The sequence below is a fragment of the Nipponia nippon genome, unplaced genomic scaffold (assembly GCF_047370975.1).
Source record: "Nipponia nippon isolate SJK-2023a ecotype South Korea unplaced genomic scaffold, ASM4737097v1 scaffold_3, whole genome shotgun sequence".
Taxonomy (NCBI): Eukaryota; Metazoa; Chordata; class Aves; order Pelecaniformes; family Threskiornithidae; genus Nipponia; species Nipponia nippon.
This window is the reverse complement of record NW_028262347.1, coordinates 66,582,065-66,609,275: the sequence shown is the minus strand read 5'-3', so window position 1 is coordinate 66,609,275 and position 27,211 is coordinate 66,582,065. Positions and strand designations below refer to the sequence as shown.

The following is a 27,211-nucleotide window of genomic DNA, read 5'->3' as shown; positions in this document are numbered from 1 at the left end:
ACTACATGCAATAAATGCTATGAAAGGGAGGATAATATCTGTTCAGTAGTTCTAAGAATGTTCCCATGCAGTAAGAAATAATAGCCTTATATGCTTTACGTCTTCATTATTCCCAGAAAGCAGTCTACCTTCTTCTGTTGAACTTAAAATATTTTCACCTGTGTCTGGAGAATAGCTTTGCAAGAAAAAAAACTACAATTTTGCATTTTACCAGTCTATTTGAACTAATCCTTTAATAGAACCTGATCTGTGTCCTGCGCTTTGCCAAGATTCCACTTCTCAAAGATAATTCTAAACCTTCTGATATTTGCCTTTTATTTTTTTTGGCCAGCATATTCTTGCAGAAAGAAAACTAATTTCTTCAGCGAGACAGCCCTCCTGACTTCAGCAAAAGTTATTTTTTTCCTCTTTTTACAGCATTGGGTTATTAACTGTTTGCAGCATTTCAGCAGTGGCTCACCACAGTAAAGGCTAGCCTGATGTTTAACCTTTAGAGGTAATCTGCACAGAACAGAATACCAATATGAAGTTTTTGTACTATTCTGCAGCTGCAAAGCATTCAGAACTCTGTCACCACTGTGATGGGAGAGGTGAAGATATATCAAAACACAAATGTATGATTACCTTGAGGGGATAACATTTAATAGAATTTGGAGGAAGGCAGATTTTTTTTTGTTTTCATGAGAGAAACTTGGACCTCCAGGCTTCCTGCTCTCCTCCTCCATACCCCTAATTTTCAGATAGTTTGGGCTTAGTCCAGTTATTCTTAAAACATGTTTGGGTATGCATCAACAGTATAAGCCTCTTGGTAACATGTCGGTTCCTCTCACAAACAGGACAAACCTGTGAAGGGTAGGTACCAAGTTACTAGAAACTTATTTTTGAGGGCACATTTGGACACGATTGTGGGCAAAATCCATGACCTGATTTACTAGATTTCCTGCTCATGCCTCAACAAATCTGTTGTTGTAACTGCCTCGGTGAGAGGCTGCTTTCTGCCTTCTTGTTTGTGCTTGGGAAGCTGCTCACTCTTGTCCTGGCCTTGCTACAGCTCCTGTAGTGTTTAGTAAGTAAGCGAGTGGGTTGAATTAGTCTAGTGTCAGTGCTACTTAACACTGTTCTGAACTGATCAGGAGATTGTATGGCTAGGTTACTGCAGCTAAACCAATGCTTTGGTAGACAGACTGTTAGCTGAACCTCCACAGACCTCCAGGGATGAGTAGGAAGGGTGAAGCTTTGCATTGATCTTACATAAAAAGATCTAGCAGTAGAACATCAAGACCACAACCATTATGGCAGGTGTTCTTGGGACTTAACACACTAGGTATACATGACTATATTATTTTAAGAGAAGTAATTTTGAGACTTAAATTTTGCCTCCTGGAAGTCACAAGAGAATAACCCCTTTTCCATAGACTTTGGTTGCATCCAGAAATGCAGCATTTCTTTCATTCACAATGTATGATCAAGAGTGGGATCACAATGGCAGTAAAAATTAGACAGTGCTGGAACATACAGATGCACTATGTGCTGCAAGTGGGACTGAAAATAAATCATAGAATCATAGAAGGCCTAATGGTGTTGAGATTGTCTTCCTGAAGCTTATGGAACTGCTGATGGAGGACCTATCCAATACTAAAACATTAGTTTAACCTTTTGTGCATATAAATAAGCCATTTTTTTCATGTTACTGCTATTTCAAGCTGGCTGATTATGTTTGTCTGAATGTTCATGGCTCCAAGTTATTTCTAATTAGAATGCTCTGAAAAAATAGGTAATGAATCATCTAGTTTCAAACGTTCTTGCAGATGCAAGCATGTTTGCAAGCATTCTAGCTTCTCATTTCCTTGCAGGTGATAAGCAAAATAATTGAGTGCTTATCAAATTTACAGTCTTTATTTTTCTTTTCTGTTAGTTATTTATTACCTTCTCTTTCTCACTTATATTCCTACCTGCCCTCATTTTAATTTTTTTTTTAAATCTTTCCCCACCTTTCTTTTCTCTTCATCATGTATTTAATCGTCCCTGATTATAAGAGGTGGTATTAATCATACACTAGTGAACACAGTAACTAGCTGTTAGTATTTTGTTGCGTATTGCGTTTCTGACTTCAAGTAAAATTTCTCAGCTATTATAATGCATAGGAATAGCAGTAGTATGCAAGAGTTTCTTTAATCAGGTCAGAAATAATTGCAATGGGAATCTATTTCAGCCCAGTAAAAGCTGCAGGTTTTTGCAGCATGTCTGACTTTTTGCATATATAATGGAATTTTAAGTTGTTTTTACAGGGCAACAACGGTATTTCTAAAAGGTGGACTGTGTTACTGCTTACTTAAATGGACAGAATTGAGCAGCCCTACTGAAACACAATGCCCCTTACTGAGCTGTAGTTGGGGAGTTGGAGATTTTGAAGCGTATTAGCTGTCAAATCTGCAGGCAAAATAGTTTTCAGAAAGCTCTAAGACTTCACACCTTCACCCTCATTGCAAAGTTATGAGTGATCTGAATGTAGATTTATAAATTACGTGCAGTTGCCTACCTGACTTGTGCATTGTACTGATCCTGCTGGAGTTACTCTTTCTTAAATTTATTTCTGAATTGCGGATTCCTCAGTTGGAGTGTAAACGGCTACAGTATGGTGTGGGATTCTGTAAGACAGGGAAATTCAGCCTGTCAGCTCTTTGATGGAGACAAGAAAGACTTGCTGGTATGACCCCCTGTACCATCACCTTGGTCTGTCTAAGAACTTTCAGTACTTTCACCTCCATAGGAGAGACAGAAATGGCACTTAAGGTACCTTCTTAGGCATTGAGGAATGGTGTGGGACACAGCTCCCACTGCTGTAGTACAATACAACTTTTTGTGTATGGAGCGATACCCAAGGAAACAGAGCTAAGGAATTTCTGCCCAAGATCACAAATGTCTCAGAAGCTTCTGTACATGGTAGGCCTCATTACATTATCCGCGTTGTTCTGGGACCAGCCACCTTTATGTTCGTGGGAGATCCCTTGCTAATTGAATGAAATGGAAGAGGGAACGATGCCATGTTGCAGCTGCGGGTGTCTTGCATGCATTGTGATCTGAGTACTGGTGCTTCGGTAGCGTGGGTTGTTGATCTCACCATGGACCTCTGCAAGTCTCTGCGTTTGTAGAGGCAGCTTCTTGGTGTAGTTCTACTTCAGTGTTTAAAAGGAAAAATAAGCTTCTAAGAAATAAAGCATAAACACTTGAAAATATTGTTGGAATCCACAAAACGCTGAAGAATCTTTAAGCAGTGTTGAGCAATAGCTATGGCATCTCTTTCCACTGCTGTTCTAAGAGCAGGCTTGGCTGTTGCTAGGAATGGCTCAATATGATGGATTATGTCATCGGAGAGGGAGATGGATTAGATCAGAGGATCCAGACTCTGCAGACCAGCTGTTGTTCAGAAGACATCAGAGGATCACCTTATTAAATGGTTGAGTGGGTTTTGGATTTGCTTTTTTTGAAAACATGCAAAGAAAACCCCACTCGTGCTTGCATTTCTACTAGTACAAGCAAGCAAAGGTAAAATGATGGCAAATAATAAATTCAAGTTTTCAAACTCTACCATAATCATTTTGTTAAAAATGAAAAATTGTGACAACGGTGCAATAAATGATAAATGGGTTTTCCTCCTTTCCCTTGCTCCTCCCTGCAAAAAAGTTGTGGATTTTTTGGATTCAGAGATGAATGAATATTGACCTAAGTGAGATCTCAAGGTCCTTCGTATTATCATTTCAAGTTTTTAATTGTGTATACAGAACAAATTGCTTCCACACCCCAAAACAAAAGTGCATGGTTTAGGCTTGTGTAATCACATTCTAATAAGTGCTTTTATTACAGTTTCCATTGTTTGAATATGTTTTGCTCTATGTTTTCTTCCAGCTTTCTTACCAATAGCAGCATATTGATCCTCTTAATCAGAATAGATTCCATTCTGCTAGGAAGAAATGAAACAGAAGTGTCAGCTGGCTTTGTGCTTTGCTCTTATTTTTTTTTAATACTTATAATAGGAGCCCTTTCTTACAAAAAAGTTGCAATACATTTAGCTAATTTTTGGATGCTACCTTCTGTAATAAAATAAACTTTTTGAATGTATAGCGTTTTGTGGACACTTTGAATACAGAAATAGAATGGCTGAACAAAAATGCTCTTTTTTCTATAGTTCTGTTGAACAAGCACATTGACAATTCAGATAGAAAAAAAGTCTGTTAGAAATTGTAATCTTTCTATAGAAGAGCTCAGGCTAGTGTCGTGGTTTAACCCCAGCCAGCAACTAAGCACCACCCAGCCGCTCGCTCACTCCCCCCCGGTGGGATGGGGGAGAGAATCGGAAGAGTAAAAGTCAGAAAACTCATGGGTTGAGATAAAGACAGTTTAATGGGTAAGGCAAAAGCCGCGCGTGCAGGCAAAGCAAAACAAGGAATTCATTCACTACTTCCCATGGGCAGGCAGGTGTTCAGCCATCCTCAGGAAAGCAGGGCTCCATCACGCGTAACGGTTACTTGGGAGGACAAACGCCATCACACCGAACGTCCCCCCTTTCCTTCTTCTTCCCCCAGCTTATATACTGAGCATGATGTCATATGGTATGGAATAGCCCTTTGGCCAGTCTGGGTCAGCTGTCCTAGCTATGCTCCCTCCCAGCTTCTTATGCACCTGGCAGAGCATGGGAAGCTGAAAAGTCCTCGATCAGTGTAAACTCTGCTCAGCAAGAACCAAAACATCAGTGCGTTATCAACATTATTCTCATCCTAAATCCAAAACACAGTGCTCTACCAGCTACTAAGAAGAAAACTAACTTTATCCCAGCTGAAACTAGGACAGCTAGTCATGGTGGAAGTCTTTTTTTATACCCAGCTCTTCAAAGTTTAAACAACATAATAAATTCCAGTGAAAGGCAAAGCATGTTTTTAGGATGTGACACTCTTAAATGGAAGACGTATATTTTAATTTTCTCTGTAGAGAAGTGTTAGCGCTTAATAAGTGTGTTTGTAGTCATTCTACCTTATATTTAATCCTGCTTCTAACTCTTCGTTTTTTCTATGTATTTGTTTTTCAGGCAGCAGCATCTGTCCAAAGTCCTTAATATTGTCTAGATCTTGTACAACAAGTGCCACAACCAGGCTAGTTGAGCAGAATGTACACAATGAAGCAGCTCAGGGAATAAATGGAAGTGTGCCAGTCAAACAGTCTCCACGTTCAGCTTCAAATCCAAAGCCACAAGGTAAGTAGTCTCAAATATTTTTGTTAGGGAAGTTGTTCTTCATCTCAGACTTTAAGAGAAATAAAGCACCTTGAAAGAACTGTATTTGTCAGAAAGAAAATAGTGGGGTAAAAGCCTGCTACTGAAATACAGATGTTCTGTAAATGCATTATAAGTCTGTAATTTCTGATAATATTTTGCTGAAAAAGGTTCTTAGAAGGAAAGTTGGACTTACTAATATGTTACAAGCACATAGGTCTAGCTACCCTTTTTTGTCTCAAATGTCTAGTAATTTGCTGTGCGCTTACTGCCAGGCAGCAAGTGTTAAATTCATTCTCTGCCCAGGAAGTGGCTAGTACGTAGAGATGGGAAAACGCTTGTAAGCCCCTTGTTTGTATTAAACTATTGCCAGGGCTTATTTTTCAAAAGGATTACTGTATTTGAGCTGAAGGTTTTGATACTATTCTTGGAGTGTTTGGCAGGCTGGCTTCAAGGTAGGGGTGGTGGGGAAGATATTCAGGGCCCTTGGGGTTCTGGCAGAGCTCGAGAGGAGCCCTCCTTCAGGAGTATGTGGAAAGATGGGAACTTTGTGCAGTAAAAGCTAACCAATAATGTCTGGAGAGTAGAACTAGATTTCCCTTCTTTCTGTCCATAAACAGTATCTTCACTTTTAGAAGCTAAATAGTTCAACCTACATGTTGACTTATATATCTAAACCTCAAACCATCTTTTTATGTCGTCTTCTCAGTAATATTGATGATTCTGCTGAGGTTGATCACAACAAAGAGTCAGTATGTTCTGGAAGTCTTGGATTTGAAGTGAATCTGTGCTGATGTCTTTTAGGAGTGACATTCAATAGGAACTTCATTCATCTCAAAAGTTAAAAAAAATTATTTTAGAAGACTGATAGCATGATTCTGCTCAGTGAATTGGATTCTGAGACACAGTGCTGATGTGACAGAAACTAGAATTACTTACAGGAAGCTAGATCACATCTAAATCACGTATAGAAACTAGAATCACATAAAGTCATCATGTAGTGGATTTAATAATTTGTGTATCAATTAATGGGAAAATGCATCTTGAAGAATTTTGCATCACTTCTGAGTTCATCTTAGAGTTAAGGAGGGAACAAATTTATTGGGATGTCAAGAAAGTTTTGTTTACTTAGGGAGAATGAGAGCAAAATAAAGCTGTATGTTTTGTATTGGCGAAAGTTCTATAAAAACAGGCAGTATTGTTCACTAAACTAAGATGTTTTTATCAGTCATATGTAAACATTACTTAATTGAGTAGTCTTTCTGCACCAGTTCCTAGGTCTCTGAAATGCATTCTCTGAAGCTAAGTTAACAAGAGAAGATGTGTTCTTCCTAAGAAAAATATTTTAGAAATCTGTTAATGGATAAACAGAAATGGGCAATCAATAAAAAGATTTTAAGCCTTTGAAAAACAAAGCCAGCCCACTGATTATAACTTTTAGCTGTTAGATAAATTAGGAGTTGGATATTATTGGACCCCATTCATTCAAGTCATTACGCAGCTGTTGTTGCTCTTTCCTAGTGATGACTTCTGTGTTTGTCAAAATTCCTTGCTCCAAAATGTGGCATAGCCAGGAATAGTGTTGTAGTCTAAGAAATGCAGCTGTGTAGATTATATTCAATAATACTGTTGTAAATAGTATTTTGTGCCTGCTTTGTTCATGGGCCTATGTCTTTCTCCATTTATTTCTATTAAATATGTGCATCATATTATAGTTATATAGTGTATCTTTTTGGCCTTTTTATTTAATTGAAGCAAAACAAAATAGAATGAATGAGATAAGCATTTGGGAGTCCAAACAATCCAAGCAAACTGAATTGCTTTAGTTTATTGGTTTAAATGTGGTTGCTCTTCTTCTTTTTTTTTTTTTCCTAAGAGCTTTTCATGTGCAGGTACAGAAACATTTTTGATTTATAGTAGCAGGAAATGTTTTTCCAAATTGTTGTTCTAGTCATGCAAATATTAAGTGTTCTTTCATAATGAAAGGAAACAAGATCACAGACCTGAATTGTAATGCCAATGTATTTGGTTGTTGATGAACTAACTGCAAAATGACCTTCATCTAACCTACCAAAATGTATATAATTAAAATGAGAGATATAAAGATGACTTTGAGGTTGCATTACAAGTGGGGTACAGCTACTTTTAGTAAACTTAGCTTTAATAGAAGAAATAGAACTTTAAGATAGAGGAAAAATGTCCAAAATCTTGCACTTGAAGTGAACCCTGGACTCCGAACCTGTTTTGTCTGTACTTGGTCTCTGAGAAGTAGTTTAAATATTTGGAAACAGATCACTCAGGGTAGCTAGGTCAAGTGAATAAATTTCTGCACAGAATCCAACGTAAAATTCTTTCTTTTAATTTTCATTTTTTTCCCCCTGGCATTTCAAGAAGAAAACAAACTAGCTGTCTAATACACTGACAGTAACAGAGCAATTTTTGTTCCCCAATAATTCTTTCCATCAACAATTTAGCAATTCATATGTCAGATTTTTGTGTTGAATACAGTTTGATTCATGAAAATCTTTGCAAATTTGGAACAAAGCCTGAAACTTACTGAAGGCCGATGAGGGAGTTAAGCAAAGAAATCAGGACTGCGGAGAAAAGCAGTCGCTGTCTGTACCAGCTGTGAAACGTGGTGCTTTGCCTTTGCATCAATGCAGTGCATTCTCTGATAAAGTGGACTAATCCAGACTGGAGGTAGTCAGTGGAAATAGCAAAATACACTACTGAGTTCCAAGGCATGAGAGATGAAGCAAATTGTTAGATAATTTGAAATTTGCCCTTACCTACGAATATTTGGGCAGAGATCTGAACGTAGCAATAGCAGAATGCATGTAGAGTAACATGTACAAATTGACCAGTTTTTTCTAGTTTCTTCTATACCCTGCTCTTTGAACCTCTTGCATGAGCTTTATATGATGCCCTATTACTAAATACTGGGCACTGAAACTGTTGTCTGTACCTGGTAGTTTTATTGTAGAATGGAAAATACGTTGAAATGTCAACACTTCTGCAAAGCAGTGAAGTGTCTTGTCAGTTCAAGACTGTGCATCAGTTGCTCATTTAAATTTTTCTAATGAGTGCTTAGGAGTACTTGTGAATCTCCTGCTGAGGTTGAAGAGGCATTTTTGTTTGGGTTGGAGATGATTTTCCACTCCAGGAGATGGCCTGGTTTGTGCTACTGTGAAATGGAAGGGACGCAAAGCATTCAACACGGAGATTTCAGCAGTCAGTTTTAGCTAACGATCTACTGTGTAGCATCAATCCTGTCCTCCTTTCTCAGTTAATTATAATATAGTCTGTGGTTTTGCAGGTATTCAGTGTCCTGGGCCCAGAAAAGCTGTAAGACCTCTTAAAGGTCTGGGATGTAGACTGTACATCTCTGGCAAATGAAACTTCTACAATTAAAGGTGAACTGAACTAAATCTGAGAGCTGTTTCTTGCTAGACTTCTCCAGTCTCAGTGGTGCTTTAAGAAACCTGTAGCAATGTCTCTTTTATCAAAAAAACCTGTTAAATCCCAAGCATTATTTCCAGGAAGAAGATAAATGAGAGAACAAAGCACATCTGATTTATTATTGGTTGTCTTTATTAATATATTATTGGAAGATACTTGTTCTGCTGTGATATAAAAATACGGACTTGCACATCCTAAAGAGGAGATGACTTTTTCTCTCTTTCTAGGTTACTCTCTTTTCTCTCTTTCTAGGTTACTAGTTACTAGGTTACTAGTTATTCTGTACTGTTCTTGTGAGTGTAAATCTTTGTATCTATCCACCTGTGCTCATTTGACCTTCCTGAAGGTGATGGAGCATGCATGCAAGGAGGCGATGAAGGATGACTCAGCCAGGAGAGCTGTAGTTGCTTACCACAGGAACTTTTAACTGTATTTTCATTGAATCAAAGTGTAGCAGCATTTTTAACTAGCAGGAGTTAAACGCATAGAGGGACATTGAACACGTTACACTTTCCAACAGAAGAGAGAAACGATCTTTGCTAATATGCTTTGGAGTTGGCAAAGGTGGTTGCGCCTCTTGAGCCATTTGTAGCATTACCTCCTATTTCCTTATGTGTATGTACAAAGTTGAACTCACAACTCAGCACTGCAGCTTGAATCTTGATTAGGTATTTTGGCTAGTGTTACAAAGTAGCAGCTACCTGAGCATACTGAGGGGTTTTCTTTGAGTAGCATATGCAGTTTCTATCTCCTAATGAGCTCAAAATTCTACAGTATAGAAACAAGAGTATTTATAGACTCAAACAGAGCTCTCTATTATGCAGGGTATTACAATGGGCCAGTCTTTTCTCTTTTCTTTTTTTCTTTAAGATCCTTGCTGTGTGCACATTGAAAAATAATCTGATTAAAACAAAACACTTCAGAAGTACATTGAGGGGAGAATTAATGGAATTTGTTTTCCATAATTCCTGTTAACAAGGTTGACCTTACAGGAAGGCTTGCAGGTTTATTTTACACTGCTGATTCTTTTCTTTTCATTGATCTTGTGACTGTCCTTTTCCTATTGCTCTGTTTCTGAAACTTAGAGTAGCTACAGCAGCAGCTGATTAGGGGAAATGCTGTCTGTTAGATGGTAATAGGGAGGGGTAAAGAAGAAAATATCTTGCATTAGTGAATTGGCATGGTTGTTTGGTTTGTGGTTCTCCTCTGAAAACATTGCAGGGACTTTCAGTATACGGGGCTTGTCCAGTTTGACCAGAGGTTCCTCATGCTTGCCCTACTGAAATGCTGCTAAACTGGCGGTTTTTCAGTAATAGCCGCAAAAGTGTGCGACACCTCCACAGAATGTCCTAGAATTTGATTTTTGTCCCAGTGGATCCACTATAAAAATAGCTTCCAACTAATTCCTTCTGCTTTATCAGTAGACATTAATTCCCCCAAGTTTAGTAGTTTTAATATATCCTTGTGGGGATATTAACATTTTATGAGATGTACAAAAGAATTGAAGAGATGTACGAGTCCATTAAATAAGAGAATTCACAGGACTGCGGGTTATACAAAATCTATTGTAAGAGCCAGAAGTGTTTCTACAAACTAGCGTAGCATCCACCCAGCGTCTCCTTTCTTTCTGTTTCCTCCCTGAGGGAATGGCAGTGCCCACGCTCAATTACGTGTCCTGCTTTTTCCCAGTCCGCTTGTCTCGCCTTTTTTCAGCTGTCCCATCGCCTTTGTCAGCGCAGCAAGCTATTCAGCACTTGGACAATTATCTGATGCTCGTTGGCCTAATTCTGCCAGACCTTCTCCGAAATCCCTGAGAAGAGGGAATATAGGGAAAGCTGCTCCGCTGCACTGCAGCTGCAGCTGAGCAAATGTATGCAGCTTCTCAGGAGAGGCTTCAGTTGCCACACATACTCAAGCAGTTACACAATTTAATATTCTGCTTGTTTCAGGATTGCATTGTAATTATTTGAAAATTGCAGTATTTTAAGTCATCCTTCCTGCACTGCATCTTTCCCCACACTTGCTTTTTTGCTTGTGTTAATATATATAACATAAACCTTGAAAGGACCGAAGATAAACATATACACAGTAAAAGCATCTGATCTACAGTAATTCTCTTCCTTCTCCCTCTGATTATTTCATTTGTCATCAATTGTAGTTGATGTGATTGAAGTCTTAAGCTTTTTGTGGTACATTCATTTTTTCAGAGTCCCTCATGGTAATTTCAGACTGCAGCTATCACTACAATCCCTCCTAAGAGCAATTAGATTATTGGGAGCACAGATAAATATTACCTTCTATAACTTTAATGCAAGGTAGTGATGGAAAGTCATCCTGAATCAAGTGTTCCTTCAAGTTTATCATAGTTTCTGATAGTATATTTGCAAGAATTTTTTCAGCAACGCTTTCAAATGTCAGTTGACAGGATTTAAGCTAATTCTTGTGGTGCACGGGTTTTCCAGGGTAAGTCACTAAGCTGTTCTAGAGTCAGCGAAGTGAGGAACATGGCTTTTTCACATCCATCTATCGTGTATCCTATACTAGTGCTTAGTTTTTCTACCATGAGAGTTGCACGTGATTGCTAATGCAAGTTTCTGTCCTTCTTCCCTTCATGTTTGCTCCCGACAGGTCTGTGTAGTTACTGGAGGGCCGGCGCCTGCGGCATGCCAGAGCATTGGTGCCTGTGGAGCAGTGGCTGAGCCCCTGAGGCTGCCGGTTCCACTGGCAGTGCATTGCCTGCTCCTGCCCATCTATGCCTTCCTTTTATTAAAGGGCAGATATAGTCTTTATTTTTCACTTCCATATCAAATGTTTTCACTTCTCCCCACAATATGTTTTGGGAGTGTGTGTGGGAATGAACAGCATTGTGGTCTTGGGAATTAAGGACCTTTCCATTAAGTCTCCTCTTGTTGATGCAGCCGGAGGTGTGTTGCTCTGATAGTGGAACACATTCGGGCCCTGTCTGTGAAGTGCTGCTGTTGCCCACAAATGCTGAATAGTTGCTTAAAGAGATAAAAGTTGATTTAAAGATCCCCCAGCACTTGTGACTTTAGTTGTTTTATGTGTCACCTTGTCTTTTGCGTTCTAGCCACTGCTGCACTAAACAGTGGCTGATCATTTACAATCTGGTTAGAAGGAGTTATGGTAGGGATGGGGAAAAAGCAAGAAGAGCAGAAAATATTTTCAGGGAGCCAGGTTTTCAGCAGTATAAATAGACAAAGGTTCGCTGAGTAAAGGAAGCTAAAAGCTGAAGGCAAATACCTTTTCCGCTGACTATTATTATTGAAGTCACGAGGGAGAAGGTAAAGAATGAGAGCACCAGGGTTTTGGGGCAGCAATTTTAATCTCTCTCTGGAGCCCCACGGCACAGCTAGATCCTCTGATTATGCTTACTTCTTTTTTTATGATAAAAACTTGCATTTATGGAGGCCACGTATGTGTTTACTACAGTACACCAACAAACAAGAACCCCCTCCTCCCCAATTTACTAGCTCGTTAAAGTAGCATGTGGTCCGGCTTTTATCCAAGAAATATAACAAGATGCCTGATACCAGCCAGTGCATTAAAAACTATATGAAGTGCCTGTATTGATAAAGCAACTTTACAGTTAAGTAAAGCCGAGAGCATCTCTTCTTCATTACCATAGCAAGTTCTTATGCAGAAGTCTCATGTATGTTCTGGCAGTTCAAAGAAACAGTCCATGAGCGATTGGTTGTTGTTGTTGTTGTTTGCAGTGCCTCCAAAGCCAGTTCATCTGCAGAAGGTGTCACCTGTTACATACCAAACCCCTAGGCATAAAGCTTTATCAAATCAGAAGCCAAGAATGGAGGAAGAGACACCCACCCCCGTTTCTAGTGTCGCAAAGGAAAAGTCCAGTAAAGTGTCAGATCTCATCAATCGTTTCGAGGGAGGCAGGTATGTAATAGAATTTGAATTGGTTTGTAACTCTGTTTTGTGTGGATTATTGGAACTTGAACATGTGAGGAAGAAAGTTGATACCGAGGTAGTGCTCAAACCAATTCCTGCCAGAGGAGTTGATGGCAAAACTGCGCGTGTTCTGAAATCATGCAAGCCAATTGTATATTTGGCCTGTACAAGGTATGCTTTCTCATAAGGTGCTAGTCTTAATTTTTCTTTTAAAACAAACAAACTTGTAGCATTTTTAAAACATCGTGAAAAAATGTCAGCAATTTGAAATAAGTGCTGGTTTTAGAATGAAACTTTGGAGATAATCTTGAATTCTTTTGTTCTTGCAGAAAAAAAAACATTTCCTTTTATAAGCAAATAGAAAAACCTGAAATCCTGATTTTCCTTTTATATTGATGTAACCTCTTCAGATCATTCACATAAAGAGGGTGAACTGTACGAGTTATTTGTATTGATATGGCATACATTCATGTCGTGGTTTAACCCCAGCCAGCAACTAAGCACCACACAGCCGCTCGCTCACTCCCCCCCAGTGGGATGGGGGAGAGAATCGGAAGAGTAAAAGTCAGAAAACTCATGGGTTGAGATAAAGACAGTTTAATGGGTAAAGCAAAAGCCGCACGCACAAGCAAAGCAAAGCAAGGAATTCATTCACTACTTCCCATGGGCAGGCAGGTGTTCAGCCATCCCCAGGAAAGCAGGGCTCCATCACGCGTAACGGTTACTTGGGAGGACAAACGCCATCACACCGAACGTCCCCCCCTTCCTTCTTCTTCCCCCAGCTTATATAATGAGCATGACGTCATATGGTGTGGAATAGCCCTTTGTCCAGTCTGGGTCAGCCCCCCCTGGTTGTGCCCCCTCCCAGCTTCTTGTGCACCTGGCAGAGCACAAGAAGCTGAAAAGTCCTCGATCAGTGTAAACTCTGCTCAGCAAGAACCAAAACATCAGTGCGTTATCAACATTATTCTCATCCTAAATCCAAAACACAGCCCTCTACCAGCTACTAAGAAGAAAACTAACTTTATCCCAGCTGAAACCAGGACAATTCACTAAACTGTTTGCTTCATAGTACTTAGTGATTTTGGTGGATTAGCTTGATATTTTTGAGTTTTGATACTGCCTTTTACAGGAAATATTTGGAACCTTGAGAAACATGAACGACAGTGAACTCTGCTTTCACAAAATAGTGTTACTTGCCTGTCTTTATTTAGATGTGTGTGACAAGTGTTATAAGCTCTGAAACAGAAGTTACAAGTATATCTGCTCTGTATAAAGAGAGCGACCTTCTGAGGAGCATGAGGAGCCAGAGTATTAAGACTTTCACTGAAAGAATTTCCCCTCAAGATGGGGGAAATTTAATCCTTTATACACAAGCAGCTGAGCGTTGCAAAAGTACATTTGCCTAGTGGGATAGAAATCGTTTCAGTGCTTCATCTGCAAGAAACTTCTGTCATTAGGTAGACTTAATTGCACTGCTGCCATGACAGCTGCCAAGATGGGAAAAAGAAATTACTGCAGCAGTGGAGGTCCTGTGAATTCTTCTAGCTCAGATCTCCAGTCCTGTTATCACTTTGTTTCCCAGTCTTCCTCCAAAGCATTGTCCCGGTCTTTTTAACAGTGTAGTATCCCTAGAATAACAATTTTATCCTTTCGGAAAGGAAACTCCTCAGGTTCATCATGCCCTACACCAATGAGCCCTACATTTCTACCTCCTAGGCATGCCTGCTGGTTTGTACAGAAACTCTTTCAATATTATGCAAATAAAGGAAGCTATAAAGAGAGCGTTGAAAACTTTCTTATTTGTAGAATTTTAAAAATAAGGGCATTTTTGTTTTGGGGGAGTTGGGGAAGCAGAGTTGATTTTTGGCCAACATCATTCATTAAGTACACCCAATAGTATCTGGCAATGACTAAATTCTCCTCAAATCTATGATCTCTGCTTATGAGAAACTTCCATAATTAGCATGCCAAGTTCTGGAATATCCTGCTGTCATCATGGAAGCAATTCCTGTTTTTGAAATGAGCTCAACTCACAAAATGTGTCTTCCGTGAAGGTGAACTTCGCTTGTAATTATTGGTCTTCAAATGACTAGGTAGCATGTTCGTGAACTGCAAACTGTGATTGCCAATTATGATAACATATTTTCATTAGTCTGTACAGCCCACAAACATGTAGGCATAGCAAAAAGTTATTAAACCTCTTTGCTGTGTGCATGCAATTGAAAAATGTAAATTAATTCTATCTTGGAGTTAAGCATATTTTTTAAAAAAGGCATAATCTTCATACAACTAAAGGAAAACTAATTTAAATGTTTTTGTTATATGATGGAAAAAGATGAAGCTAGTGTAAGATATTTTTTGAACTTTGTGTATGGAAGTGCAGAATATGCTTACAATATTTGTGTAAACTGTCCTGTAAATAAGGGCTAAACATACAATTCATAAGCAGTTTTCATCTTTCCAGAAGATTAATGATCCATACTAGGAACAATAAGTTAGAGGACAGTCATGGTATCGGTTTGCAAGTTCAATATGGCTTGTTAAATGTACTTCAGACAAAAATGTATAGGTTTTCTTTTGGTTCCAATGATTTTTTTTTGTTTGTTTGTTTGTTTTTAAACTATAATGAAGCCAAGCACTTTTACAGAGTACGCTAACATTTACATTAGTCTAAAATTCAAAATCTCAAAAATAAAACAGAGAAAGAGATAGTGAAAGATACAAACAAGGGATAACATATGTTTTAAGCGGAGATAAAATAGGGAGGGGGAAAAACCTTCAGAAAAGATGCAGCATGATGAAAGGACACTGCTAAATAAGGAAACTGGGGGTAAAATGGGATAAGAATTTAAAGCTCCTCCTGAAATATGCTGAACTAAGGAAAGGGGTGCTAAATGTTCTTGGACGTTTTTCATGCATTTTGTATAATTAAAGGACAGTTAGTGAACAGGCTACTTTTTAGTTTAAGCATTGGCCTGGGACTTGGGAGACCCTGAGTCTTTCGCCATTTCTGCCAATAATCTGGGACGCTTTGGGCAAGTTGCTTCATGTATCGGTGCCTTGGTTCCCTTATCTGTCACATGTAGCTAATCACACTGTCTTCCGCTTTACAAATGAGATTCAAGACACATGAGGATGTAATGAATCAATATGGATGGCACTCTGGGTTTCCAGTAAGAAATGCATGTTTGTGTGTGTTTTAATGGAATAATGCCATTCAAGTCTCGATGGCCGGAACTTCCTAATATCAACACAGGAAAAAATGGTTTGGGAGGAATTGGTTATATGGTGCAACTCTCCTGCTCCCTGTACCAGGGATTTGCTATAATGCCATGTTTAATTTTTCTCTCATCTACATTTTGTTTGTTTGGTGTTTTTAGCCCGTTAAATTCTAGTGATTTGAAGAAAGATTCCTCTGTTCTCCACATTTCTAAATCTCAAGGAAGATATGGGTCAACACCATCACCTCAGCCAAAACTCCCCTCCCAGCACCCACTACAAAAACAGGGAAACAGTAATACCGACAAAACTCAGGTTGCACAGCTACGCACAGCCAACGGAGTAGTAGCACAAGACCAGAGAGAAGATGAGGACAGGAGATTACCTGATTGTGGCTCTGCTATGTCCACCCCAGTTCTGGATAATGCCATCAACAGCAGCTTGATAAATGGGGAAAGAGAAAGTACTTCCAGAGAGTCATTGCAAAGTATGACTGCTTGTGAAGGACAGATGCTTAACAGCTGCTACAGGACTCCAAGCAGTGATACACTGCTCTCATCTGAAAATGAAACTCTAGAAATTAATACTAATGTGAAGGAAGAACCAACTGAGGAAATCAGTAAGCGAGATCAACCTGTAGAAACAAAGGTAAAAAGAGAAATTGTTTTGTTCTTGCTATATTACTACTTTGTGTATTTTCTCTAGGTTTTTATTTACAAAAATAAGAGCAGGTCAGGAACTTGACAATCTTTTGGTTATTTTTCCTCTGAAAAAAGACATGAAAAAAGTTTTTTCCTTTCCTTTTTTGCCCTCTCCCCCTTTCCTTTTTCGCCCTCCCCCCCTTTCCTTTTTTCCCATTAGCTATTTGAGGTGTAAAAAAAACTGAAACTGAAATATGTGTACATGTTTAGCACTATGCTTCAGCTGTGCCAGACTACAAGGGACACATAACAGTGGTGTATATAAAATAAAATTCCACGTGTAGTAAACTGCAGTGACAGGGCTTCAGGCAGAACCGTCGTGCGAATCCTTAACTTGGATGTAGTTGTCAAGTCAAAGCTGGAAAGGCAGTGGCAATCTGCTAGCTATCAGATAGACGCAAGGTTCAGAGTATACTAAATATATGCCTTGTTAGCAAGGAGAACTTAGACCATGATGAATTTGAGCTTCCTTGTAAGGAAGGTTTTAAATAATTAAGGGAATAAGTGGGTGGAAGAAAATCTGTCTTTGGAAAATTAATTGCTGAAAAATTGTGCATATTTCTGCTTCTAAAAGTTTGATTATGCAGTTTTCCTTCTCGTACTGAAACACTGATGGCCAGTGAACATCATTAACAGTTCTGGTCCAGCCGTGCTATGTGTGAGTCGTGGCAGAGGGGGCTGGGCTCTACCCTCCCAGTCTTCCTCTTCACCGCAGAGCCAAACAGCTGAGCACTGATAAAGCCCTTCGCTGCTTGTCAGGAGCACACCTGCAACAGTTAACTACAGACCTCTCCAAGCCCTTGAGTTTGGATACCTAGGGGTCACATACATACACGCTTGAGGGTAAATTCTGCGTGGGGGAAAGGTGGATCTCAAATTCTTGTGTATTGCAGGATAAAACATCCTAGGTAATGATAAGAAGACGCTGGGGTGTGGGGGTTTTCTTGTTTGTTTTGGGGGTTGTTTTTGCCAGTAATGAATGAACGTTATGATTCCCGTTTAAACATAAGCCTGATCACGGTCCAAGGCACCTTTAACCTGCCACACCTCTCATTATGTTTCTATCTCCTGTTTGGTAATGCCTGTTTCCCCTCCCTGTGCCAATAAAGTGTGGAATGCTCCGTGGGCAATGATGTTAAGCTTGAATCCAAGTCACACAGTAAGGTGCTGGCAGCATTTTCAGGAAAAAGCAGAAATGGAAGGCAGTCCTGTTGTAAAGTCCAGGAAGGAACTGGGCAAATGCTAATGGCAGAAATCTCATCAAGATCTGTCTTTGAGCTGCTGGGACCAACATGTGTGATCTGTCCTATATTGACCAAAAGTCAAATTATGATGTGTAACATAACTGTTACCAGATGTATTGTTTGTTGGTGCTTGAAGGGTAAAAAACCCGAAACAAACCAGACCTGTGCAGGATGACTCTTAGGTCAGCATCGGTGGAGAACTGAATCTGTAAAACTGAACTGGGTCACGGCAGCACTTCCTGAGGTACCAGCTTGCTTGCGATACATCCCCTTTAGTCTAGTGAGATTAAGAAGTACGCCTACCACAGGCTAATCGAAGGGCCATGCTTTACAAAATCAAACACTGATTTATTTTGGATTAACGCAACCTATAGATTGAAATCAGTCCTGTGGAGCTCTAAATAGCTGCTGCCATGCTGTCTGGAATAGGGAGAGGGTGATGAGGAACAGGAGAGGTCTGGCAGAGCTTTAAGCTGTTTCTGGGTCCAAACAGGCACTGGGAAGAAGTAAGAACATTTAGACAGTCTGTGATTTTGCTAAGCGCCCACTTAGTCAGTGAAGAATCTTAAAACTGGGATGCAGTCCAGTTGAAGTTGCACTGTGCTGACTTACAGCACCCTTTTACTCTTTTTAATTAAGCAAGCGTAGGTACAATTGAGTAAAAGTAATAGGAGCAGATGCATGTGAGTTATAGACAAACTTTAAATTACGCATCTGTTATATATATTTTGATACTGATGCAAAGTATCTTCTTTATCTCTTGCATGCCCTATTTCCTAATTCAAGGAAGAGAAGAAAGTGGTGCTATCTCTTTGTAAATGCATACATGTACAGCAGAAGTAAATTAAGTCTAGTCCTGGAAAGGGTGAATTAAATTGGGGAATGGTGCAAAACCAGAGCAGCAATTATTTTTTAGACTTGGAAAAGAAAGCTTATTTTGAAATAATGTTGCTCTTAGAATTATTTTTTTCCCCTTATCACTGTAGGTTTGACTCAAGTCAGATTCTTGCAGGTTCTGGAAAAGTTGAGACAAAACTTACTAAATTTGGCATTCTTCTTAAACATTTTCCCCAAATGACCAGAGTAGAGTATGCTTTATTTCTCATATTTACTGAATTAGTTTGAAGTCACAAACCACAAATATCACAAGCAAAAAGACAATTAAAAGTTAAAAGTTTCCTGCCTTGCAGCAGAAACACCTTCTGTCATAAAATTTGGTTTGCCTAAAACGCGGAGGCTGAATAGTACAAGAACACCCCAATCAATTAACTTCCTGAATAACATCTTGTGAGAAATCTGCTGCTAGAGCTAACTGAAGACAAGAAGACAAATGCTTCGGTATTTGTTGTGAGACTGGTAGGGAATAGGGATATAGACTGCATGCATGCCACAGATGGAGAAGAATCCATTACGCATCTTTAATAAAGCTCTTGGTTGATGTCTCCTTTTAATGGCAGTGTTGGGGGCTCTGGTGTTTCAGATGCAAGACCTTGTGGAGATCATATATTTCTAAATGTAAGGTGAAGTTTTGATTAGGTAGGGTGAAACTTTCTTGCTAAGTTAACTTTCTGCCAAGAAATGTTTTACTGTTGCAACACTTCAGAGGTTCTACTGCTTCTTCCTGGCTCTACAATTTCATGGTCCTCTTTAGCAACAGTAAATCATGAACAAAACTGTATATCTTTAGCACCCAATATAAATGCATAAATCTTCTTGAGAAGAATCACTTCTTTAGGGATACCAGGATCTTTACTGCTTTTTTGTTGGTTGCTATGCAAGAAACTCACCCATCATTTGTGCAATGAACTGTTGTATGGAGTTAATATGCCCGAAGGTGATGGTAGCATTCAGGATTTTCATTTCAGGTCTTGCAAAATCTAGTGCTTTCCTTGATTTCAGAAACTGAAGACTCAAGAGATTAAAGGACATTCTCCTGGAAATTTACAGTTATATTCCCAATACTTAGGGAAGAAAGCTTTGGATCATGAAGCAGCTATGGCATGAATGGTTTTAGGAAAGAAAAACCCACTCTGTTACTGTAGACCAAACTCAGCGTTACAAACAAACAAGCACAACAGAGATTGAATGATATTTGTTCATACTCTACATCTGTCCTCTGTTTGTGTTGCTTAATATATTACTGCAAAGCCCTTGGGGCAAGAGCTACACCTAAATAGGAGTGAATCATGTATAGCATCACTGTCATGTTGGTAGGTATGGTTTTGTAGGAGATGGCTCCTGTTTGGTCTGGATAATAAGTTATGGCTATATTGGGATTCAGGTTTATGTAAGCGTGCTTTAAATTAGCAGAATTTTTGCAAGTTTAGGACAATAGAAAAACAGTGTTGGGAAATACGAACACAGATGCAAAAAGTTCATACTCTCAGCAGCATTTTTCATACCTCTTCTTAATTTCAGAGTTCAAGAACAATTTAGGTAAAAATTACTTGCTTTTATTTCTCAAGCATCCATAGTAATGTAATGATTCTAAGTATGTAAAACTTTGTACTAAAGAATATATAACTAGGCCCAGGTGAAATACTCACTGTAAGTATCCGTATAGAGACAGAAGTTTGCAGTCCTGCCTGATGCACCTACTGCTATCTCACACTTCTGATATTTTGATCAGCCGTTGAAATCCTGCACCTCTGTGAACATTCTCTATATATCACACCAATCATTTCTGTTTGTTTTTATCCATTGAGTTGCCATGTGTTAGGGATTGTCATAGAAGTTTGAAATGTTCCCTGAAATCACTGAGAAGTTGTGCTTGAAGCGATAGTGTATGTGTCCAGGTATACCTTGTAGTAAATTTTTGTCTCAGTACTTTTTGTTAACTGCAAAGAACCCAATCTAAATACTAATGTACTAAAAGCGTAAAGAAATCGTAGCAGATAAATATAAAACTTCTCCAGAAAAAAAAATGTCTATTTCTTTCATTTCTATTATCTTATTATTCTACTTGTGAAAAGAGATGTGTGCATTTATGGTTAATAAATGAAAGTAAAGCTTAACTAGTAACTTAGAGAATTAAAATTCCCTTTTACTGTTAATTACTAGATTTGATACAGTACTTCTTTAGGGAGGCATTGAAGTTCTCAGAAGTTGAATGTTAATGTTTTCCATGGTTTTTAAAGTTTTTTTCTTTTAAGAATGTTCCCCCATTATCTCTACAAGGCTTTTCAAGGCCGTTTTGTTGAACAGCTTTAATAACACGGCTCCATGTCATTCTCACTGTCACAAAAAACCATTCAGGATTTGTTTCCAAATTATGTTGTAAGAGTTGCTTCCTGCTACTCGGAATAGCCAAATTCGGGTCTGCAGAACCTGAGCCCCGTCTTGGGGCTTGCCTGCCCTTAGCCCATAGCTTGGCTGCTCCCTGCGTGCCGGCTCCAGGGAAGGGTGGGTGGGCAGCTGGGGGTGGAGGTGCAGCTCAGCTTGGTGTGTGCCATGGCAGAGCTGGGATGTGGCTGCAAATGAGTTCCCTGGCAGAAGGAAATTTGGCTTATGCCGGCTGCAGCACTGGCTTCGCGCGGTGGTGAGTCTTTCCACCAAATGTGCCTTGCTGTGTAGCATGGCGCTGCCAGGACCCATGTGCCCACCCATGCATCTGGTCCCAGTTCACCCCATGTGCTCAGGACAAGTGGCTGCCACTTCTGTCAAGAAAAGCTCTGCAGGAGACGGGTGCCACAACTAGCAAAATAGCCTGTGACCTGTTGTTTCCAACAGGAGGGAAGCTGGAGTGACCTCGTGGAAACCAGGTGTTTTCTTTGGATGGGATACTAGAAAAGACATTGAAGTGGGAGAATGAGTAGGGAGGAGGACAGAGCTAGTAGTAGAAAACACATCTGGGAGTTCATGTAACATGTGGGCAAATATTGAGATGGCGAGATGGGAAACTGAGGACTTCCCTAAAAGAAAACTAGCGATACAATTTTGTGTTGTTCTTGCACTGATCTAACCCTTTAGGTGGGTGTTCTTGAGCTGTAATAAGAATGTGCCACTGTGATTAAAAGATAACGCATCTGTGGTGTGTATTTTTTTCCCTACATAGAAGATTCCTGAGTCGGGTAGTGCGACTGATACAGAAAGGAGACTGAGGTTCAAGAATTAGGAAGATGTGTAAAGTCGATACGGAGGGGATGGGAAAGCTGGGGTCAGAGCATAGTGGGATTTGCCCTGACTTAGGAGTGAGGATTAACTGCTTTCTCTGAATTGCTCAATTTTCAAGGCTGCTATGCGTGATTTTCCCTCTCTTAATTAGTTCAAGTAATTTTCTGAAAACTGTGGATTGGTTCTGTAGCAGTGCTTCAGGGAGAAAGTGGGGTTTTGGGCAGAGGAAAAAAAAAAAAATTGCCAAGGTATCAGTAGCCTCTGTCATTTTGTGCCTCAAGTCCACATGTGAGATCCCTTGTAAATGGCTGCACTAAACGGCACGCTGTGGCTGTAATAGCTAGTCCTTCAGCTCCCTGCAATGTCTCTTGACAGCACTTAAAATGCTGTTCTGTAGGTTACTGTGGTTGCTATGCTGATTTAAACAGATTTAATGAACAGCTTTGAAGTCACTATTGAAAGCCTGTATTTAGGGAGGAGGCTTGCTGTGTAGTGGTGTGACTGTGAACACTGCAGATTAGAATTGAAATCTGTTCAAATTTGGAATACTTATTGAATACTGAAAAGGAGAAAAAAGCCACTGAAGTCCTTTAAATGAAAAGACTGTACTTTAATATTCGGTATTCTGCAAACCATCTTTATAAATGTACTTGCAAATGTTTATCGTACTCTTGTGGAAGGCAGTGTGTGGTTTGAAATCAGAAATAATTCTTTCAAGCTCTCCTCTTTATTTTTTTTTTTTTTATGAAGACTTCTTACAGTTTGTCTAGAAAATAACCACTTTCCCATAAGCACCATGATAAGACTGCCATTTACTTAGGAAAGGCTTGGATGTCATTAGATGTGAACACTTTTGAGCACTAGCACTAAGTCTGGAAGAAAAATCTTGTAATGGAAGTGTCATTTTGTTGAATCTGATGCTTGTCAGCATGAGGGATTTCCCTAATGTTTTAATATTTTAGAAGGCTGTGCTTTCATTGTTTGTTTTGAAGTAACTTCTCATAGCAAGTCACAATTTTATATTCTAATGTATTTAGTTTAATAATGAAATTTAAATGAATGTTTTAAGTTTCCGTTCAGCAGCAGAATCAAAAATATATTTTGTGGAATCAAAGACTTTAAAGTGAAAACTTCCCTTAAGATGCAAAAGTGACTTCCATAACGACCTAGCGAAGGAGCCCTCTAATTGCAGTCAACAATTAATCAGCAATGAGTGTATTGATGAACATAAAACATTTTGTACAGTATTTTTCAATAATTCTGTCGTGCAAAGAACATGCAGCTCAACTTCTGAAACGGGGGTGGGGGCGAACACTGACTCATCCCATCTGTTCCCTTTTACCCTGCAAAACAGTTTTTCCAGCTCTGAAAGGTCAGTGGTACTCGACTACCAGGATGTGAGCTGATCTGTGAAGCAGGGAGTTGGTGCTTTGGCAAAGATCCCTGTACAAACTGAGAAATACTAAATGTTTTAGGCTTTGAGTTTTAGTCAGCAGTTTGATTTTTATCCTCCTCTGACTTTTGTATTTGTTGATTAACCACTGGAAAGTTTGTATTTTCCAAAATTGGTGTGACTATTACTAAACGTAAAACTTGGATTCCAGTTGCATTTTGGACTGTGAGGTAATCATATGTCTTTTCAACTTTTTTTTTAGTATTAAATTATGTTTTCTTCAGTATCCTAAGAGGAGTTCTTATTTTTCTCCAGGAGACAGATGAACAGAAACGGCACAAAATTGCCAGTGAACTTCTGCAAACAGAAAAAGCCTACGTTAGCCGACTTGACCTCCTAGATGGGGTATGTTTTTCTTGAATTTGTTTTTATTTTCTTGCCTTAAATTCACTTGAATAGCTATGCATAAGTGTGCATATAAATGATATAAAAAGGTGGTATGTTTTTCACATTTTGCTGACTTTTTCATTCAGACATTTGCAGTTGCCACGTAACTGCCTATGTTTCTATTTTAAGAACACTAGATTTTTAAAAGTACTAGAATTTTGCGGATATTAACGCAATAGGTTCTCTGTGTGTAAATGTTTCCATAAGCTATAGTACTGCAAACCTCATACTGGTAGCCCTTCTAACAAAGGGGATGGATAATGTTACAGTCCTTTCTTGGCTTCTGGTGACATGGACAAGAAGGGTATCGTTTTGTAATACTGAAGTCACCTGCCCACTACAAAATTACTAAATCTTTCAAATCTTTGAGGCACCTGAACAGGATTTTTCTTTAGTGCCAAGGAACCTAGGAAGATGCCCATTCTAAACTGTATATGCCCTATTTTCTCCACGATATGTTTAGAGTAAATCCTATTGAAGTGAACAGAAATTACTCTTCTGCAAGGAAAGGTTTGAATTCCTGCGCTCTGTAGACTCAAACTGATATTTGTTAAATGTGAAAGTCTCTAGTTCTTGAGTATTTTCCTTTTTAAGCCTTGTTTACTTTCTCATGTAACACCTACATCCATTTTACCTGGATACCTATAGCTATGCATTGCCTTACTCTGTGATACATTTCTCAGACATTGCTGTTTAAATTTCTCAGGTCTAATGCATAAGTCTTGTACACAGAGTTGAGGAAAAAGTAAAAAGCCTCAACTGATATAATAATTGTTCAGACTGCTTGGGGATCTAAGTAATCATCTTCATGAACGTGGATTTACCTAGCTTGACCCACACTGGGATGGGTGTGGTGTGTGTTTTAAAAGACTAAGTATTTGGGGGGAAAAAAAAAAAAAAAGCAGCTTTGATTTAGAGAAGTTTAAAAATAAAAAAAGAAAATGTTTACTTCATTCATAGGTTTTTCTGATGGGTAATGTACAATTCTTTTCCTTGGTGTGATCACAAGTGCATTACTCTTATGCCTGTTTCCCAAATACTAACTGGACAGAGTTCTGAAAAAATGAGTTTCAAGCACAGCTGCTCAACTGCTGCTAATGAGAGGAAAGCAGACAACTGGGAAGGGACTGTTATGTTTCTAAACTTGGTTAAAAAGTTATGTAACCTTTATAGTCTTCAAAGTAATTTGTCAAAATTAACTAACTGTCCTCTTGGAGATGCAGCAAAGTAAGAATGTTTTAAAATATATGTCAAAGTGTATGGCTTTTTTCCTTTTAAGATACCATTGCTGTCTCAGTTGGGATTATTAAAGTTCCTGTCTTCAGACTCTCCTCTTCTTTCCCAAGTCCTTTCCCAAACTTCTGAAGCCCTTTCTAGGGAGAAGCAGTCTATTCAAACACGGGAGAGGGAGATAGAGGGTCCATAGCTCCCCATAAGCACTGTTTTACGTGATGTGCACATTAACAGCTGCACGCGTCTCTAGCCATTTTGTAGCTGCATCTAGCCAGGTAGAGCCCTGTGGGATCTCTTAAAGAGACTATAGTAGAGTCCAGTCAGAACTGGGCTCCTTTTGTGCTTTAAATGGTATGTGGGGACCGCTCATAGTCTGCCAACTACTTTGATTTCAAAAGAATAAGGGGATACGGCATGCAAGCAGAGTGGTTGGGCTAATGGTGATCAGACATCTTGCTAATTGAAGAGAAAGCAAGAGTGGAAAATACGACTGGAAGACTGGGAAAGCTGAGATGATGTAGCTGTTAAAACAGACAGGATGCAAGGAGTCAATCCAAAATGGCACTACTTCAGTTTGGCTTTCCTTATGTCTGCTCCGCCTGCAGCGCTTTCCTGGCTCACAAGAAAAAAATTGGGGTGTAAGGGGAGGAGAAGCTTTTAACTTCTGGTGAGGGAAAGACAATAAATGAGTTTGTCATTACCTGTCTATATTACTGAAATACTGATTTTGCCTCAGTTGGAGTAGGAGGGGTGGATAGGTGGTCTTCCATTGATGAAAGATAATAGGCTGATAGGTTTGGGGCTCTTCTTCTGTATTGCAGGTATTCTATTCCAGACTCCTTGAAGAAGCCAACAGAGGTTCATTTCCAGCTGAAGTGATTAACAAAATCTTTTCTAATATTTCATCGATAAATGCCTTCCACAGTAAATTCTTACTTCCAGAACTTGAGAAAAGAATGCAAGAATGGTAAGAGGCGATTCACTGGTTAATATTCTACTAAAACCATGCCTGTAGAAGCTCTGTCACAGGGTTGAGGTAGGGAAGGTACCTTCATCATTAAGTGCTCCAGGCCCAGGAAGTACTGTGGGTAGGAGAACATCTGCTCTTCCGCTTTTCATTGGGGTCTGACTCAGTAGAGGACTTGTATCATTTGCTCAAAATAAAGGACATGTATCTTGCTGAAGCTGGTGAGATTACTCATGATTAAATGCCTTGCTGAATTAGGGGTTCAGACTGAAACTGTGTGCTACTGGATGAATTCGTAGCACAGAATACAAGACTGAGATAAATAACACGTATGTGTTTTGTGCTACCCTTGTAGCACAGCAACCTTCATCTTTATTGCTTTCTGTAGTAAAGTAGGATGTGGTTTTTGTTTTCTGCTTGAAATCCACATCCAGGTCAGGAATGTTTTGGGGACATCTTTTCCTCAGCTTTTCTTGATAGGACCTCTATTTGGAGCAAGCAAGAAGGATAGCTGAGGTGTAAATATACTCTGTAATGATAATATACTATTGTAGTATCTTTCCCCTGCCTTGGTGTTTGCTATTCTGGAGATACTAAAATATAGCCATGTATTTTTGGTCTCTCACGTAATAGTCAAAAAAAAAAAAAAGAGTCCCAAACCGTTGCTGCTTCCCTAACCTATTTGGGAAAAGGGGACGCCTCATTTAAAAGGAAAAGAAAACAAACAAACAAACAAACAAACAAAAAAAACCCAAACAGTAGAAACTTGTGAATATTGTTTCATCCAGTTGTTTCACTGTAGCACCTGTTTGGTTGCTGTGTTCCATGTTATCTGGGGTTTATCGTGAGGAATTCTAGTGTTTGTCCAGATATGGTTCCCAGGTACACTTTCATAGAACACCTTAATTGTCAAAAATCACACTAAAAAAATCACAGTAAATAATGTATTCTTGTGACATATATGAAAAAAACCTCAGACCACACAGTGGTGCTTTAGACAACAAGCTATGTATCTCCTGACTCTGTAAGATGATTCCCCTTTAAAATAATGATTCTTTAAAATGGAATAGTTACCATGCACAAACACATGGTAGCCCTGTATAGTCTATAATGCCAGAAAGTAAATAAAACCTAAGCATCATGGAATGTTGCAAAGTTTACACTGTAACTTACGTTCCTTGCAGAGTGACTGTGTACAGTAAATCCACCCTTTTCTTCAGATCAGCTGAAAAAATCTGA

The 27,211-nt window shown here is 39.1% G+C and overlaps 1 protein-coding gene across 6 annotated transcripts in view; it reads left to right on the top strand.

The window, feature by feature from the left end:
• Nucleotides 1-27,211, top strand: part of FGD4 (FYVE, RhoGEF and PH domain containing 4) — a 115,397-nt gene that overhangs the window by 66,121 nt on the left and 22,065 nt on the right. For all 6 annotated transcript variants that reach the window (XM_087766414.1, XM_087766416.1, XM_087766418.1 and 3 more), the window contains 5 exons: nucleotides 5,084-5,248; nucleotides 12,460-12,640; nucleotides 16,036-16,522; nucleotides 23,641-23,730; nucleotides 25,827-25,972. In XM_087766414.1, the coding sequence (XP_087622540.1) occupies nucleotides 5,084-5,248; nucleotides 12,460-12,640; nucleotides 16,036-16,522; nucleotides 23,641-23,730; nucleotides 25,827-25,972 (1,069 nt within the window). The remainder of the gene's footprint in view (nucleotides 1-5,083; nucleotides 5,249-12,459; nucleotides 12,641-16,035; nucleotides 16,523-23,640; nucleotides 23,731-25,826; nucleotides 25,973-27,211) is intronic.